We start from the raw sequence: 19,512 nt of genomic DNA on the forward strand, positions 1-19,512 counted from the left end.
TCTTTATGGACCTCAAGTGTTACTAGAGGAATGATTAAATGATCATTTAGTTATCAAAGCAAATAGGGCAGTGTTTTCAGGATGGAAGTTTTAAGAGAATGCTCATTATTAGATTTCTATTTTTACTTATGTATTTAGCCGTGGACTGATATGTTTTTGCAGTCATCCACAAATGTGGTCCACAAACCAGCAGATTTCAGAAATTTTTCATGTTGACAGCTATTTTCAAATGGTTGCATTCTGATTGAGGCCCATTTGAATGAGGATAAACATTAAGATGCTTTTAAAGTGCTTATGAATTTTTCTGGTTAGAATATTACAGAGGGTCTTGCCAGTTTTCTCGCCACTTTTTAAAAAATCTCATTGGTGTTGAAAAACCTCTCAGATGCAAGGGATGCACCCTAGAGGCAAGCTCCTGCAGATGGCCACCCACAGACTCCCACACCCACCAATCATATTCTCTGTCCCCAATTAATTGGGTGTCAGGTGCTGTTGGATTGTTAATTATTGGGTAAAACCCAGTGTTTTGCCCCCAAGGAGCCCAAGGTCTAGCTTGTTGGTTACTGGAACCACTGGGTTTGTTATTCACATTTCCTTGCCTCTCAAGACAAATCTGAGCTCCATCCACAGACCTATATCTAGTGGCACTGGTAGCTTAGGAAAATTTTGCATTTTGGTTAAGAAAACTAACAGCAAGAATAATTAATAATTTCCCTCTTGGGAGAATGTAGGGTTCTGGCCCCAAGGTGTCCCGGGCTCTTTCCCTCTTCTCACCCACATACAACTTCTCTTCATCATGGGCAAGACAACTGTGTACTGCTCATCCCTGGAATTCTGGGCATGTGCCTTTATCTTCTCCATCTTCCTTGAAGAGAAATGTTCCCATTTCACAAATGCAGCAAAACTGGTCCCCCAAATACCTGGGATGCTATTACTGAGAAGCAAAAGTAAAAAACTTTGAGCCCCCTGAAAATGGGGGCTGGGGCTGGGGCTCAGCCATAGAGCTCTTGCTTAGCACGTGTGAGGCACTGGGTTCCATCCTCAGCACCACAGAAAAATAAACGGATAGAATAAAGGTATTGGGTCCAACTCAAACTAGAAAAAATATTTTTTAAAAATACTGAAAAGGCAACATATTCTAGCAATTAGGGAAATGCAAATTGAAATTGCACTGAGATTCTCTTTCACTCCAGTCAGAATGGCAATTATCAAGAACACAGTAACAATAAATTGGTGAGGATGTGGGGAACAGAGAATGCCCACACTTTGTTGGATAAACTGCACATTGGTGTAACCTCTCTGGAATGCAGGATGGAGATTCCTCAAGAAATTAGGACTGGAACCACCCTCTGAGTCAGTTATCCCAATCCTCAGCATAAATGCAGAGGATAAAATCAGCATACTACAGAAACACAGCCACATCAATGTTTATGATAGCACAACTCACAATAGCTAAGCTATGGAGCCAGCCTAAATGCCCATCAATAGATGAATAGATAAAGAAATTGTGGTATGTATACAAGGTGGAATATTACTCAGGTTTAAAAAAAAGATGACTTCATATCATTGCCCAGTAAATGAATGGATCTGGAGCTTCTCATGCTAAAGTAAAATAAGGCATTCCCCCCAAACCAAAGGTCACATGTTTTCCCTGACATGTGTTATCTACATCACAAGGCATGTGGGGGGTAGGAAGAGAATTTCAGTAGATTAGACAAAGGGGAACAACAGGAAGGGAGAGGAGATAAGAACAGAGAATACCATAGCATGAATCGACCATAATGTTCCTATTCAAATATATGAAAATACCTAAGTGAATCCACCCATCTTGCCCACCCACACGAATGGGGTCCTAAGGAGAATAAGGTATATTTTATGTTTGGATAATTTTACCAAAATGGACTCTATGGTCATTTATATCTAAGAAGAACCAATAAAACAGAAAAAGTTAAAAGTACTAAAAGGACCATGGGACCAAACTGATAGCATCATAGCTGGATGAGGAAATGTCTTTAGGTACATTCCCGAATTTTCTAAACCACTCCTCCATTGGATGCTGCCAAAGGTGTTGGAGCCTGTGGGAAGGTGGAGGTTCAGGGTGCTGCAAGGAGAAGATAGGAACCCCCCATTCATCTGCAGGTGCAGGGGTCACAGGGGGCAGGTAATCTTGAGACCTCCACGGTTAACTAAGGCAGAGATGAGCAGGGTGCATTCAAGTCTAAGGAGTTATTTAAAATATTAGGAAAACCAGGAATTGTCATTCCTGGACTCCCAATGAAACGCAAATTGTTTTTCCTTAAAGAGAGAGACCCTTGAGGCCCTCTTAACAAGAAGTCTTCTCTATATTATGTGACTTTTTTCACCACTGAATTGGGGGGACAAGACTCGGAGATCTCTCTGGAAACACATTGACTTTGTTTGCATCTTCTTTCTTGTCAAGTGCAGAGTATTCACCTGATACTAAGGATGCACACCTGGGGAGGGTGTCTCTGGTTTTAGCAAGAGGCAGGATCCCATTGCCTGGGATCCAGGGGACCTGCAGGAACCAGGGAGAGCACCCAGGGTGGCCTTGATCTGTGCCAGGCTGTTATCCTGTGGCCACTGCAGGTACTTCTCTCAAAAAGAAAGAAAGAAAAAAAGTGGCACATGCCTGTAATTGCAGCCGCTGGGGAAACTGAGGCAGAAGGATGGTGAATTCAAAGGCAGCCTCAGCAAAAGTAAAGTGCTAAGCAACTCAGTGATACCCTGTCTATAAATAAAATTCAAACTAGGGCTGGGGATGGGGCTTAGAGGTCGAGTCCTCTGAATTCAACCCCCAGTGGCCAAAGAGCTAGGGAGCCCAGTGCAGCTGGGGTTTACCCAGGTCTGCGCTCTGGGGGTCTCTTTTGTGCTGATCTCCTTACTCTGCCTCCAGCCTCAACAGTGGGCCGAGATACAGATTCAACTCAGCTGGAGGAACATCAGCTTTCATGCTGCCAACCGGGTGCAGCCTCCTCCAGGGAGCCTGCCTGGCCCCCCATGAGCCTCAACCAGCGCAGGCCTTGATGCCCTGGACAGTTCCCAAGGGGCGAAAGGACAGTTCTGTTTGGAGAATTTTGCACAGATAAACAAGAGACAACTCGGCAGCTCAAAGATGCTTTGTGTGGTGAAACTTTCAAGAAATGACTTCAATTTCCTAACTTCAAAACCGAACAGAACTTAGAATTCTGGTGCCCTAACCCTAACCCAATGCCCAGACTTCAAAAGGAAAAGAAAAAAGCTGCAGCCCAACCCTGCCATTCTGGTCTCCTTCTTGCCAGGAGCGGATATCACCCCCCTGTCACTCAAAAAGAAGGCTGGCTGGGCTCAGGCTGGGGAGAGCGGAGACTGACTGACGCCCTGTCCAATCAGAAGCCCCGGTTCTGAGCGCTGTCCAATCCTGAGCGCTGTCCGACCCTGAGCGCTGTCCGATCCTGAGCGCAGCCAGCGAGCAAGGGGCGGGCTTCCGCGATCCGGAAGAGTTTTATTTCTCTGCGGTCCGCGGTTCCCCTTACTGCAGTTGGACTCCAGGCTTTACTCCTGCCCAGGACCCCGGGTGACCCTGCCATGCAGGGTCCGAAGCTCCTCAGGGCAGGCTTGGCTGCTGGGAACCAGGAAATGGTGAGTGTGCAGTGGCACCTGGTGCCTGGACAGGGAGGCTTGGGAGGTAGGCCAGGCAGGGAGGCGGTCCTGCCGGACCTGCAGTGGCGGGAGCCTGAGCTGGCCCACTCCGACTCTGGGCGTTCTCTGCGGCAGCAGGCCTGAGCCCCTCGGGGTCAGTGCCCTTCAGTCCCCCTGGCCAGCCGGGTGGGGAGCGTGACAGTTGCGGAGACCCCTCGCGGTCTCCCCATACCTTGGGGGCAGCCTTAGCCCCCGCTCAAGTCTTATGTAGCAGGTGAGCGTGGCTGCCTGGCCTCTTCGGGGGCTGAGGTGATTGACAGGTGGGACCACTAGAAGAATCCAATCTCCTAGCCCAGCGTTGGCACACACCTGTCATCCCAGAGGCCTGGAAGGGTGGGGAGAGGCCGATGCAGGAGGACTGTGAGGTCAAGGCCAGCCTTGGCAACTTGGCGAGGCACTTAGAGACTCAGCTAGATGAGACCCTGCCTCTAAATAAAATGCAAAATCCTCCAAACCCCGTTTTCCTGCAGCAGGGGAGCTGCGGTGTACAGGGATCCGCTTATTCCTGAGCTAGTTTTGTGGAGTTTGTTTTTTGTTTTGGTAGTTAACAGAAGGGTGCTTTACCACTCAGTTCTGACCCTGGTAGTTTTTAGTTTTTATTCTGAGCGCAGGTGTAGCTAAGATGCTGAGGGTGGCCTGGTTAGGGTTTGATGGATAATGACTTTTCCATTGCAATTAAGTGTATGATTTTTACATCCACGTGGGTTCGTGGGTGGACTCTGTTGACGTCATGATTCCTTGATGATAATTGTAACAGTTATACCAAATTATACCAGGAGCCTCCTAATTCTGGTATAATTTTGAAACTTAATCCTGCTCAACATGTGCTTCTTCAGGGTGCTGGAGTATAATCCAGAACCGTGCACGTCCTCCACCCAAGCCCTACCAGTGCTCTGGGCCTCCAGTTCCCACACCTCCCTTCATGCTGGGTTGTCTTGTTCACTCACATCAAATCCTCTCCAGGAGATAGTTTCATTTATCTAGGCCTTTTCATTGCACTTCATAATAAAATTGACATTTACATACATATGGAGTCATCTATGAAATTTCTGCATTTTGGATTTTTTTGGTCCTCAAATTACTGCAAAATGATAATTTTATGACATGCATTAGTGCCTGGTAATGTTAGTTCCTGATTTTGCTCTTAGAGTTCAGAATTCTTGGCTAATTTCATTCAATTTAAATTTCCAGGAGAATTTTCAAACTGTTTGCTCTGGTCCCTTCTTCAATGAAAAGGAAATCATGCTGAAAGTTTGATGGGGTGTTATCCTAGATGAACCTGAGGGAAGTGGCCATCTTTATAAGGAGGGATTTTATCATTCAGTCTCTTATGTGCTGATCTGCATTTGCATTTTTTCAAATTCTGCAGGTGTCCTTTTAAAAATATGGTGATATGCAAAATGTGACATTTATATGATCAATATAAAACTGATATGTTTCATAGTATTTGTCAAACTGTATGCAATATGGCAAAAAAAAAATGTGGCTGATTGCCAGAAATGGTTATTGCTGGATGGAATTTCCAGGGTGTCCTACTACTGAACTATATCCTCAGCCCCTTTTAAATTTTTACTTAAAAATTTAGATTTTTAATTTATTTCTTAATTTAATTTTTTAAAATTACTATTCCATATATATATATATATATTTTTTTTTTTTTTAATTTAGGCAGGATTTCACTCAGTTGCTGGGATCAGCTTCACAATTGTGATCCCCCTGCCTCAGCCTCCAGACCACTGGATATATCAGGTATGTAGCGCCACATGCATCCTATATCACAATTTCTTCTTTTAGGATGTTTTTTAGGTCATGATTTAATTTTATATATTGTTTTTATTATTTTTTTAATACATGATAACAGTGGAATGCATTATGATCCTTATTACACACATAGAGCACAATGTTTCATATCTCTGTATATAAAGTACATTCATGTCATCTTATGCCATTATACATGTACTCATTTCTTCTGCATTACAATTCTTAATACACATGTATAACACCATTTTTCACCTCTCTTTGTATGTAAGGTATGTTGACACCCAAATCAAGTCTTTATGCATGTAGTTTGAATAATGATGTCGATCATATCATTGTATAATGATAACCATCACCTTCCACCATCCTTGCTAATCTCTTTCCCCCTCCATTTCCCTCCCACCCCTCTGCCCTATGTAGAATTATTCTAATCCTCCTATGCTCTTCCTCCCTACCCCACTGTGAGTCACCCCCATATATCAGAGAAAATATTTGGCATTTGTTTTTTTGAGATTGGCTAAACTCACTTAGCATAATATTTTCCAACTTCATCCATTTACTGGCAAATGCCATGTTTTTATTTTCTTTTAGTGCTGAGTAATATTCCATTGTGTATAAATGCCAAATTTGTTTTTATGCATTCATCCACTGAATGGCATCTAGGTTGGCTCCACAGTTTAGCTACTATGAATTGTGCTGCTATAAACATTGATGTGGCTGTGTCCCTGTAGTGTGCTGTTTTTAAGTCCTTTGGGTATAGACTGAGGAGTGGGATAGCTGGGTCAATGCACCAATTTGCATTCCCATCAGGAGTATATGAGTGTACCTTTTCCCCACATCCTCGCCAACACTTATTATGTGTCTTCATGATAGCTGCCATTCTGACTGGAGTGAGATAATATCTTAAAGTACTTCTTATTTGTGTTTCTCTGATTGCTCGAGATGATGAGCCTTTTTCCATATATTTACTGATTGTATATCTTCTGAGAAGTGTCTGTTCAGGTCCTTGGCCCAGTTGTTGATTGGGTTATTTGTTTTTTCATTTACCAGGGTCTTTTAAGTCCTCTGTCCTGGACCACAGCTGCTTCATTTGATTCCTCACATTATGAAGCTTCCAGCATCTTGGACCAAGCTCTTACCAGTTTCCCAGTGTTGCCATTCTGCAGGCAAACATTTGGTGACTATTCATCCCATAATTATGTAAGTAAATATAAGAAGCTCCCTTCTATACACACATCCATCTTTATGTATTTTATTCTCATTTTCTGAAGAACCTTGAAAAATACAGGCATATTCTCAACAAAATGTCTGGGTCATATGGCATCTCTAGTTTTAATTTTTTGAAAAATAGCCCTTATAGTTTTTTGAATATCTATTCAAATTTATATTTCTGGCAAGGATGTCAAAGTGTTTCCTTTTCTGCATATCTTCTGCAGTATGTGTTACCTACCAACATTTTGAGAATAGCCCACGAGCATGTGGTTATAGTTCATTCTGATATAACCTGAAATCATAAAATTTCTAGAAGAAAATGAGAAGAATTTTTTTCATTCACGTTGGCAATGGTTTTAAATAGAACCTCTTGAGAATGTGCAAGGAAAAATAGAGATAGATGAGACTATATAAAGCTAAAAATGCTTCTGTGCAGCAAAGGAATCAATCAAGGAAATGTAAAAGTAGACTGTGGGTGAAAGAAAATCATTGCTAGCCACATGTCTGATAAAAGCTCAACATCCAAAATATATGAAATTTATACAACTCACCAAAAATAAAAAAAAAATCCTTTAATAACCTAATTTAAATATGGAAAAATACTTAGATTCTGCCCTAAAAATTAAACAAGTGTTTCAAGACATATAAAACCTACTCAAGAATATTAATTAGGCTAACTAAAATTATAATTTACTTTAGCTTCTCTGCTTCACTTATCTCACAGGATTACGTGTGCACACTCTCTGTCCTGCACAGGCATCCTGAGACATTGTTCAATTCACAAAATGCCAGGTTCTCATTTCCCCACATTGTGCTTTCTCATCATTCCACCTTAATTGCCAAGAAAGTCTGAAACCTGGAAAACAACAACATATGGATAAATTGCAAGATAATCATCAACTTTGAAAATTACTTCAGGAATCAATAGAATACATTAGTAGACCCAGATGTGAAGAAATATAAAGTAGACCTACAAATTAACATTTAACTTAATTGCAGATATTTTTATGAGTAGCTGAAAAGCTGATCATGGTAGCACACGCCACTAGTCCTGGCAACCTGTGAGGCTACAGTGGGAGGAGGATTTGGGCTAAGGAATGTGAGGTCAACCTGGCAAAAATCCAGCTCCAAAAATCAACCCACCAAAAAAACCAAACAGTAATCACATTTTTTAAAAAGAAGGTGCCTTCACAGGTGATTTCTGGCAATTATGTAATAAGAGATCAGTAAGAATAATTCATGATTTCATCTAAAAATAGAAGAAAAAAATGGACTAATTCTTTCTGTAAGGCCAGAAATACCAAATAACACAACAAAAGAATGGAAATTGCAGACCATCTTCCTATAGATGTTGACCCAGATATTCAAACCCCTAGAAAACTGAGAATAACAACAAAAAGAAAGATTGGGCTTTATGACCAAGGGGGACAATATGTAAGTTTCCAAAAATCATTTTGATAGAGAAAAGCTTTTGGCAGATTACATACTTATGTAATTTATTGTAAATCTATGGCCAGTTAAGACCAGAGGACAATTCTTTTTCAATCCACTAAAGGGCAGCTGTGAACTGTTTTCATATTTAATGGTGAGAACCTAAGTGTTTGACAATTTAGTTTTAGAAAAAGAAAAAAAAAAATGTATGGTTTCCTGACATCTAAATATTGTTCTGAGAATATTGAACAGCATTTTATACATCAAAAGTCAATTAGCATATGCAGATGATATTCTTATTTCTATAATATTTCTAAGCAATTTCCATGCACTAATGAAACATAAGACCTAAATTAGTTCAATAATGTTATGGGTTAAATGGTCAACATTAAGTCATATAATTTATACACACTACCAATGGGCAGTGTTAAAATTGAGGCATAAGTCCATTCACAAATATAGGAAAAATAATTTAAAATGAAAGTAATAACAAAAGAACTGTTCACTGCAAAGTAAAAATAAAGGGGAAAATAAAATGCAAAAAAAAAAATTGGGAAAACAGTTAATATTCAATGATCAAAAGTTTGATTTTGTTAAAACCACAGTATTCCACAGTGGGTCTGCAGATTCAAAATAATGAGGCCAAAATCCAAAAGTCATTTTGTAAAAATTACCCAGCTGACTCTAAAATCATAACAAATGTAAAAGAAATTAAATAACTCAATATTGAAGTAAAAATTGTGTGACTTTTATTGAAAATGTGCATTGCAAAAATACATTGTGTAGGATATTAAACTTGGTTAAATACCTCTTAAATTGCTGATGACCAGTATTCCCTATGCATGAAGTGAGGGTCTGTGTTAATGTAGGCAAGAATTAGGCTGGGATTGACATTTGTCATCACAGGTACTACCTGCTGAGCTTGAGAATGTCTATTGCTTTGATGATAACTTTTTTCTGCCTCCCAGATTTTCTGCACCTTACCTACCATCCATGTTCTGCCTCTTGTATTTCACCCAAATATATCCCAGTGGGTGTCAGGTATTGAAATTCACATATATTCCTGCTCTTCCTGCAGCTGAGAACTAAAAAAACAATGCAGTTCAATGTCTTGGTGAGTGGTTGAAAGGATTTGTCCTTGATCTTCACACAGGTTGAAGTGTGTTTTTTATTTTTATTTTTTGATTTAAAACAATGACAGTGGAATGCATTACAATTCTTATTACATGTATACAGCACAATTTTTCATATCTCTGGTTGTATATAAGGGATGTTGGGACCAATTTGTGTCTTCATACATGTACTTTGGATAATGATGTCATCACATTCCACTATCACTGCTAATCCCCTACCTACTTCCCCTCCCCTTTCACCCCTCTAATAGATGTAGAATTCATCTATTCCTCCCATGCTCCCCCTCCCTTCCCCACTATATTCAGCTTCCTTATATAAGAGAAACCATTCAGCATTTGTTTTTTGGGATTGACTAACTTCACTTCTCCAGTACCATCCATTTACATGCAATTGCCATGATTTTATTATTGCTGAGTAAAATTCCATTGTGTATATATGCCACATATTTTTTATCCATTCATCCACTGAAGGGCATCTGGGTTGGCTTCACAGTTTGCTATTCTGAATTGTGTTGCTATAAACATTGACGTGGCTGTGACCCTGTAGTATGCTGTTTTCAAGTCCTTTGAGAATAGTCCGAGAAGAGGAATAGCTGGGTCAAATGGTGGTTTCATTTCCAGATTTCCAAGGAATCTCCATACTGCTTTCCATATTGGCTGCACCAACTTGCAATCGCACCGGAAGTGTATGAGTGTACCTTTTCCCCCACATTCTCAACAACACTTGTTGTTGGTCTTCAAAATAGCTGCTGTTATGATTGGAATGAGATGATATCTTAGAGTGATTTTGCTTTGCATTTCTCTAATTGCAAGAGATGATGAACATTTTTCCATATATTTATTGATTGATTCTATGTCCTTTTCTGAGAAGTGTCTGTTCAGGTCTTTGGCCCATTTCTTGAGTGGATTATCTGTTTTTTTTGTTGTTGTTGTTTTTGTTTTTTGGTGCTTAGCATTCTGTGTTATTTATATACCCTTGATATTAGTTCTCTATCTGATGTATGAGGGATAAAAATTTGCTCCCAGAATGTAGGCTCTCTGTTCACCTCAGATTGTTTTTCTTTTTCTTGCTGAGAAGAAACTTTTTAGTTTCAATCCATCCCATTTGTTGATTCTTGGTTTTAATTCTTGTGCTATAGGCATCTTATTAAGGAAGTTGGGGCCTAGCCCCACATGATGAAGATTAGGGCCTACTTTTTCTTCTATTAGATGCAGTGTCTCTGGTTTAAATCCTAGGTCCTTGGTCCACTTTGAGTTGAGTTTTGTGCATGGTGAGAGTTAGGGGTTTAATTTCATTTTTTTTTTTTTTTTGCAAATGAATTTCCAGTTTTTCCAGCATCATTTGTTGAAGAGGCTATCTTTTCTCCAATGCATGTTCTTGGCACCTTTGTCTCATATAAGATAATTGTGATTTTGTGGGTTAGTCTCTGTGTCCTCTATTGTGTATCATTGGTCAATCTACCAGCTGTTTTGGTGCCAATACCATGCTGTTTTTGTTACTATTTCTCTGTAGTATAGTTTAAGATCTGGTATAGTGATACTATCTGCTTTACTCTTCCTGCTTAGAATTGCTTTAGCTATTCTGGGTCTCTTATTTTTCCAGATGATTTTCATGATTGCTTTTACTTTTTCTATGAGAAATATCATTGGGATTTTGATCAGAATTGCATTAAATCTGTATAGTGCTTTTGGTAATGTGGTCATTTTGATAATATTAATATTGCCTATGCAAGAGTAAGGTAGATCTTTCCATCTTCTAAGGTCGTCTTTGATTTCTTTTTTTTAGGGTTCTGTAGGTTTCATTGTATAGATATTTCACCTCTTTTGTTGATTCCCAAGTATCTTATTTTTTCTTTTTTTAAAGTTACTGTAAATGGGGTAGTTTTTCTCATTTCCTTCTCAAGGCTTTCTAACTGATATACAGAAATGCCTTTGTTTAATGGGTGTTGATTTTATATCCTGCTTCCTTGCTGAATTTATTTTTTAGTTCTAGAAGTTTTCTGGTGGTGCTTTTGGGATCTTCTAGTTATAGAATCGTATTGTCAGCAAATAGTGCTAATTTAAGTTCTTTTCCTGTAGTTACTCCTTTAACTTCTTTTGTCTACTTGCTCTGGCCACTGTTTCAAGAAGTATGTTGAATAGAAATGGTGAAAGAGGGCATACCTGTCTTGTTCCAGTTTTTAGAGGGAATGCCTTTAATTTTTCTCATTTAGAATGATGTTGGCCTGAGGCTTAGTGTAGATAGCCTTCATGATGTTGAAATATGTTCCTGTTATCTCTAGTTTTTCTAATGTTTTGAACATGAAAGGGTGCTGTATTTTGTCAAATGGCTTTTCTGTGTCTCTTGAGATGATCATGATTCTTATTTTTAAGTCTATTGATGTGATGAATTACCTTTATTGATTTCCGTATGTTGAACCAACCCTGTATCCCTGGGACAAACCCCACTTGATCTTGGTGTACAACTTTTTAAATATGTTTTTGTATTCAATTTGCCAGAATTTTATTCAGAATTTTTGCATCAATGTTCATTAGAGATATTGGCCTGAAGTTTTCTTTCTTTCCTTTGTCCCGGCCTGGTTTTGGGATCAGGGTGATATTGGCCTCATAGAAAGAGTTTGGAAGTGCTGCTTCTTTCTCTATTTCCTGAAATAAATTGAAGAGCATTGGTGCTTTTTTAGTTCTTCTTTAAAGGTCTTGTTGAACTCGGCTGTGTATCCATCTGGTCCTGGGCTTTCCTTGGTTGGTGAGCTTTTGATGGCAGCTTCTATTTCATCATTTAATATTAGTCTGTTTAAATTGTGTATGTTTCCTGATTCAATCTGGGAATATCATGTGACTTAAGAAATTTGTTGATGCCTTCAATGTCTTCTATTTTATTGGGTTATACATTTTCAAGATAATTTCTAATTATCCCCTCTATTTCTGTAGTGTCTGTTGTGATATTGCCTTTTTCATCATGTATGCTGGTAATTTGAATTTTCTCTCTCCTTCTTTTCATTAGCATAGCTAAGGTTCTGTCAGAGAACCAACTTTTTTTCAAGGTTTAATTGTTTCTTTTAATTAAATTTCAGTTCTGATTTTAATTATTTCTTGCCTTCTACTGATTTTGCTGTTGATTTGTTTTTCTAGGGCTTTGAGATGAAGTATGAGATCAATTATTGATTTTTTCTTCTTTTAAGGAATGAACTCCATGCTATGAAGTTTCCCCTTAGTACTGCTTTCATAGTGTCCAAGAGATTTTGATATGTTGTGTCTATGTTCTTGTTTACCTCTAAGAATTTTTTAATCTCCTCCTTGAAGTCTTCTATAACCGATCGTTCATTCTTTTGTACCAAATTGATTGACTCGTTGAACTGCTTATAGAACTTGAAATATTTCAAGTTTGTCTTTTCACGAGGTGGAAGTGTCACTTTACATGTCTCTAAATATTAATATTTTGTGAATATTTTACACATTGGGAATGTGTCATGGATCGTACTTGAAACTAATTGTATTGGGGAGCTCAATCTATCTCATGGATACAAAGCAGAGAGAATACCAACCAGACTGTTTTCAAAAGCTTTTTTACCACTCTTTTTGTCTCCCTTGGGCACAATTATCTTATGAGAATATCTTTGACAAGTCTTATTTGCATCTGGAATGTCTGCCAAATTTCACATTCACTGATGGCAGAAGAATTAGGAGTTGGACTTTTATTCAGTGCTTGGATTATGGTATATATCCTTCACTTCACTCTGATATGGAGTATATATACTGTTTTTGGACTTATGTATTTTTCTCTTAATTAGATAATGTAAAGTATCTTATTACATAATTATAGTCACTCTCCTACATGACAGGCAATTCTAACTCTTATTTCAAATTAAAAACTGATTAATGGTTTGGTCCAAGTTCTATTGATGTAACAATTTTTATTTCAGGAGCCATTGACATTCGGGGATGTGGCCATTGATTTCTCTGAGGAGGAATGGGAATGCCTGGATTTTGCTCAGCAGAATTTATATAGAGAAGTGATGTTGGAGACCTACAGCAACCTGGTCTTTGTGGGTGAGCATAACTTTCCTTCAAAATTCCTAATTATCATTATTTAATTTTCTTCCCTTGAAGTATATCTTTTGGGAACTTCACCATAAGAAAGAGATTCAGATTCATGCTTTCCATAAAAAAGATGGGGAAGTTCTTGGTGCTGACAAGAAAATGTTAATGATGTTTCTTTTCATCCTTAATGTTTACCTTTGTTGGCATGATATACATCCTTCACTTGACATATGGTTGACTTAGAGGAATGCTGTGATGTCAAATCCTGTGGCCCACATATAGCTTTGAGGACATAGTTGAAGTAGAGGAGGAAGCCTAAATTCAAAAAGGTTGATTGAGAAGTTATCCAGAAGAAAAGATTTTTGAGAAGCTTTGATTTCTTTCTCTTGTTATCATAGAAGAATCTGTCCTGTGTTTTGTGCTTCAAAATTACCTAGACTCTGGCTTTTCCTCTAGTAATGTCTCCATACATGCAAATTAACAACAAAACACTCCCCATGCCTTGTGAGTGTCAATATTATCTGACAGCTCTTCCATAATTTTTAAAAATATTTTTTAGTTGTTAATGAATTTTCCATTTATTCATATGTGGTGCTGAGGATCAAACCCAGGGCCTTATATGTGCTAGGCAAGTGCTCTACCACTAGTCTACAACTCCAGCCTCTCTTCCATTATTTATAGGAAATTTTTGCATATTTCTGGAGACCTCTAGGTCAACCCATTGTAATACATTACTATCATAAGTCAGTTTCTCTGATCTTATTTGTACATTTTTTCACTAAAATTTCCTGATCAGAGTTTTTTCTGAATATGTGTAATGGATTTTCTGTGAAATTATCTGCCATGGAATGAATGTCAAGATAGCAAAGACTGCTCTTTTGAGAGATGGTGTAAGTTGTAGTTGAATAAGAGGATTTGTAAAATAATACATCTGTGGATATTTACAATTTGGATGGTTAATTTTTTTTCTTATTTTTTCATTGTGTCCAGTAGGTTCCCTGTTACAGACTGTTTCCTCATATCAGTTAATTGCTTCACAGATTACGATATGCATGACCCTGGTTGATATTGCCAATAATGTTATATGTGCTTTTGCTCATATAAATATTAAACCCCGTTTGTCTATGACTTTTGTATTTTATCTTGATTGGGTTTTCATTCTGCTCATGTATGTAGAAATTGAAGTTGTCTATATGTAAGTGTAATGGGGATTGATGGCAGTGATACTCTAAAGCTGATCTACACCCCAAGCTCCTTTTCATTCATAGTTGGAGAGAGGTTCTCACTACATTATTGAGGATGTCTTGAAATTGTAATTCTCCTGCCTCAGACTTCCTAGTAGCTGAGATTATATGCATGCCCATCATTTGTATATTGATGAATTTGTTCTTATTTATAGGATGAAGACCACATTATTTTAAATGTAGCTTGAGAAATGTTGCAAATCTCTTTATCTTTTAATTTTTATTGTAATCAAAACTACATAATAAAAGTTACTGTCTCCAAAATTTTAAATAGACAGTTCAGTAACATTAATTCAAATTGTTATGCTATGTAACTCTAAAAACTTTACATCTCAAAAAAATATCAGTTCCTAAGAAGCAAGGGCTCATTTCTGTCTCCCCATCACAAAACCATTCTCTTTTGTTCAGAAAGCTTCTTTTTTTAGTTTAGAAATGTCATATTCATAGAATTCTGCGATATTCTTTCTGTGACATATTTCAGTTAACCTACTGTACATACATTTTGTAGAATATATAATTAGACTTCAAAGTTCTATAGTTTCTATATTCCAAATTGTCTCATCTATTCTTTTCAAGGAATATTTGGTTTGCATCCCCCATGATGGCTCTGTTATATAATAGGGTAACAACACTGGTGTGCAATGTTTTTAATTTGCTATTGATGTGAGGGCTTATTACCACACTCACTCAGAACTCCATGTATCTAACACCATGCCTGCATTTACAATTGAATGCTGTAACTTTTAGTATATTTTTGGGCAGGGAAATATTCTTCTAATTATATTTGTATTTTGTGGGATATTCATACAATTTAAAGGATAGATTTCTCTGCAAAAAAAAAAAAATTAACAATGGGAGTTTGACAAATATTACCTGGAGCCTGTTGTTAACTTTAAGTAGTATAAGCATCTTTTAATTTTACCGTTCAATTTTTGAACAACAGCATGCCCAAGAGTGTTCAATCAACTGACACATATTTAGGGACTTTTGAACATCCTTATCACTTTTCACTTTAAATTTTTATTCCATGTTTGTTACAAAATAACTATCACTTAAGTATTTATTTACCTTTGTATTAATACATAAAATTGGTCTATCCAACATAATATCCCACTTGCGATTAAAAACAGGGATTCTATTAGTCTACAATAGTTTCAAAATATTTTCAAAGTCTCATGCTTTGCAATTACCATTTTGCTTCACTGTATTTCCCTTTTCAGTAAGTGGGGATTGATGTCTCCTAGGATGACAGTGAGTCTTTGTTTTCATTCAACTCTCTCAATGTTTTCTTTGTGTGTTTGGGAAGTAGGATGTACATTGCCAATGTATTTACTCTTAATCCTAGGAAAAGGTTCCTTCTCTCAATTTTTTCCTCTTTTCAGAGGTTTTTTAAAATTTAAAATGTCTCCTATGTCCTGTAACTGTCTTAAAATATGTTTTGTGTACTATCATTTAGACAGCCCAGGTTTTGTTCAGTCATTTTTGTATGTGTCATTCTTATATTCTTTTTCTTTCAGTATGTGTGTGTCCTTAGACTTAGAGTATCCTGTGGACTACCTTCAGTTGTAATTTTTATATTAATTCAGATAGCCAAGGTTTGTTTTGATCAGATTTTGTAATCTTACATTTGCCAACAAAAAAAAATCTAAAAATGAAGAATCTCCTACTCATACTTTGTATGAGTATCAACTTGACTTCACTTTATTAAAAAAATTGAATATATTTATGTGTCCTTTCAAAATTATATTATTGTTGCAGGTTTATATGCCTATTAACAGTTTTGTTTTTATGCATTTGTCTTTCATATTCTATTGCAGAATTACATATTTTGAGACCCATCATTACAATAAAATAGAATTGTTTATGCCAAGAAATGTTTAGAATTTCATATGACTTGTGTTGCTGTGCACACTTACATTTTAGTATGAAGGATTACCTTTAGTACTCTGTGGAGAACAGATCTAATGTTGATGAATATTCTGTTCATTTTTATCTCTTTAAAGTCTTTATTTCCCTTCTCTTTTGAAAGATAGCAGTTTTGAATATAATGTCTTCATTGATAATTTTATTCTTTCATGCCTTGAAAATAGCTCTCTTGTGAAGTTTTGACTAAGGATTTAAAAATTATATAGTTACCCATTTCTAGGTGACCCATCTTTTTCTCTTGGATGCTCTCGATATTCTGAGTTTTAAAACTTGGATTAAAAACCTGCTTTGAGTCTTTACAACTTGGAGATAATTGAGCTGCTTGGATGTTTTATTTTTCCTATTTTATGAGATGTTTTTATTAGTACTGGAAAGAGAACTTAAGGGCATTTTACCACTTTGCATTTTTACTTTGACTGCCTTGAAATTTTGATCCTCTGGCTCAACCTCCTATGTTGCTATGTAAAACCACCCCTGACTCTTTCAGACATTTTCTAAACAAAGTCTTTAAACACACATTTTTTGCTTATTAACAATTCTTTACTAAATTTTATTCTGTTTTTTGTGTGTTGGTTTAGTACAGTAAACTTCTTTTAAATGATAATTTAATATTCCCCTGAGTAATTAATAACTTTTACTTTTCTTACAGTTGATTTTGCCATTTTTTTCTGTTGGTCAGCAGGAACCCCTTTTTGAACAATCTCCAAATATTCATGTTTCTTATTTTTTTTTAATGAAACAGAAGAAATATATTGTGAAGGAGGAAAGGCTTATAAAACACAATTTGTCGTCTTCTACAATATAACTCTCCATAGTAAGGTACTCATCTTGGATACTATGAACACTAAGATGATTTGGAAAGTTTTCAAAGTAATTTTCTGTGTACATTTTTATTTGATTTATATATTTCTGCAGTAACGATGGACTTGGATTTAATAATCCACTCCCCTGCTGATGTTCCTTTATTGCTGTAAATTCCTATGTTTGCAAAATATAATCAGCCCAGTACAGCAAGTAAACATGATTGTTATTTTTATTTATTTCAGCCATGACTTCTCATCGTCCTCAAGAAATTTCACCAGAGCAAAGAATAAAAGAGGGAGAGGGAAGATATGGAAAGTCGGCCCTAGATTATTTACCACTAAGAAAACAATGGGAAAATATAGGTGAGAGTAAAGTTCAAAAATTGTATTATAATGGAAAAAACCAATTAGTAGTCCCTATTTATGGTCACAAGACACCAGAAACAATATCTGAAAAAAATTCAATCCATTCCACTTACTTTTGAGGAGCTGTGTATGTCTTTAAGAATATATCCACAGCCATTTTCCAAAAGGAAATGTGGAAAATTTGAAAAGAAATCTGATCCATGCATAAGTTTTTATCTTAGCCAATTATAAATGTAGCACTGAGTTAAACTTCCAGTCAAATATTTGCACAGAAAAGATATTTGAAACTGAAAGACACGTTTCTAAAAGTGATACTTTTGAGAGTTTCTTTACAAAATGTCCATTTTTCTGCAACAAAACAGTAATTTCTCCTTGTTCACAAATGGACAATGTTAAGAATTGTAGAAAGGTTTCTACTTCCCCACTATTGCTCAATGACAATTATGATAGATTTCTGGAAAGTGCTATAAGTAACACCATTAGCCATGTATGTACCGTGAGTAATTACCAGTATATTTACATTGGTGATAAAAATTATGAATATAGAGAAACTCCTAGTCATTTTCTAAAGGAAATTTACCATGATGAAAAATGTGGGAAAGTCTTGCTTCAGTGCTCAAAAACTATTACTCATCCAAATATTCATAGTCAAGACAAAACTTGCAAGTGTAAGGCATGTGAAAGGGCTCTTAATCACAGTGCAGAGCTTGCTCAATACGAGAGAATTTATAGAGAAAGGGAGCCCTATAAGTTTAAGGAATATATCAAAGCATTGGCTTGCTCAACAAATTCTAAACACAGTAGATATGATGACAGTGACAAACCAAATTTAAAGAATGCAGAAAAACTTTTAGTGAAATTCGGTTACAATTTGTAAGCATCAGAACATTTTTACTGAAGAAAAGTCCTGTAAATGTAAAAAGTGTTGCAAAGCCTTTAAAAATTTTTCAACTTTTACTCAACATCAAAAAATTTATTCTGCAGAGAAGACCTACCAATGTGAAGAATGCAACACACTCAAGAACTTTAGTCAACATCATAGTGTTCATACAGGAGATACGCCATGCAAATGCAAAGAATGTGACAAAACTAATAAAAGCTCCAATCTTATTTGTCACCAGTGCACATACCCTCTAGAGATGCCCCACATATGTAAACAAATTTGTGAAGCTTTTAGTCAAAATCCAAGCCTTAAAAATCACCAGAGAATTCATACTGGAAAGATCTACAAATGTAAAGTGTGTGGCAAGAGTTTTAATCATAAATCATCATTTACTGTGCACCAGCGAATCCACACTGGAGAGAAACCCTACACCTGTAATGTATGTGGCAAAGCTTTTAGAATAAAGTCACACCTTGAGGGCCACAACAGGATTCATACTGGAGAAAAGCCCTACAACTGTAAAGAATGTGGCAAAGCTTTTAAAAGAAAGTCACATCTTCATCGCCACAACAGGATTCATACTGGAGAGAAGCCCTACATATGTAGAGAATGTGGCAAGAGTTTTAATCAAAAATCATCACTTACTCAGCACCAGCGACTCCACACTGGAGAGAAGCCCTACAACTGTAACATATGTGGCAAAAGTTTTCATCAAAAACCATCACTTAATCGGCACCAGAGAATCCACACTGGAGAGAAGCCCTACAATTGTAAAGTGTGTGGCGAAAGTTTTACTACTACAAACACACATCTTGATTGCCACAACAGGATTCATACTGGAGAGAAGCTCTACAAATGTTAACTGTGTGGCATGAGTTTTACTACAAACACACAGCTTGATCGCCACAACAGGATTCATACTGGAGAGAAGCCCTACAAATGTAAAGGATGTGGCAAAGCTTTTAAAAGAAAGTCATATCTTGATGACCACAACAGGATTCATACTGGAGAAAAGC

At 37.0% G+C, this 19,512-nt stretch overlaps 1 protein-coding gene across 1 annotated transcript in view; it reads left to right on the forward strand.

Moving 5' to 3' along the window:
- Positions 1–3,459: 3,459 nt before the first annotated feature.
- The window catches only part of LOC110596984 (zinc finger protein 85-like), an 86,001-nt gene continuing 69,948 nt past the window's right edge, over positions 3,460–19,512 (forward strand). The window contains exons 1-5 of the mRNA XM_078017211.1: positions 3,460–3,639; positions 5,368–5,448; positions 6,508–6,657; positions 13,157–13,283; positions 17,491–17,610. Of these exons, the coding sequence (XP_077873337.1) occupies positions 3,586–3,639; positions 5,368–5,448; positions 6,508–6,657; positions 13,157–13,283; positions 17,491–17,610 (532 nt within the window). The 5' untranslated portion in view covers positions 3,460–3,585. The remainder of the gene's footprint in view (positions 3,640–5,367; positions 5,449–6,507; positions 6,658–13,156; positions 13,284–17,490; positions 17,611–19,512) is intronic.

Source organism: Ictidomys tridecemlineatus, chromosome 7, assembly GCF_052094955.1.
Source record: "Ictidomys tridecemlineatus isolate mIctTri1 chromosome 7, mIctTri1.hap1, whole genome shotgun sequence".
In the NCBI taxonomy this organism is placed as follows: Eukaryota; Metazoa; Chordata; class Mammalia; order Rodentia; family Sciuridae; genus Ictidomys; species Ictidomys tridecemlineatus.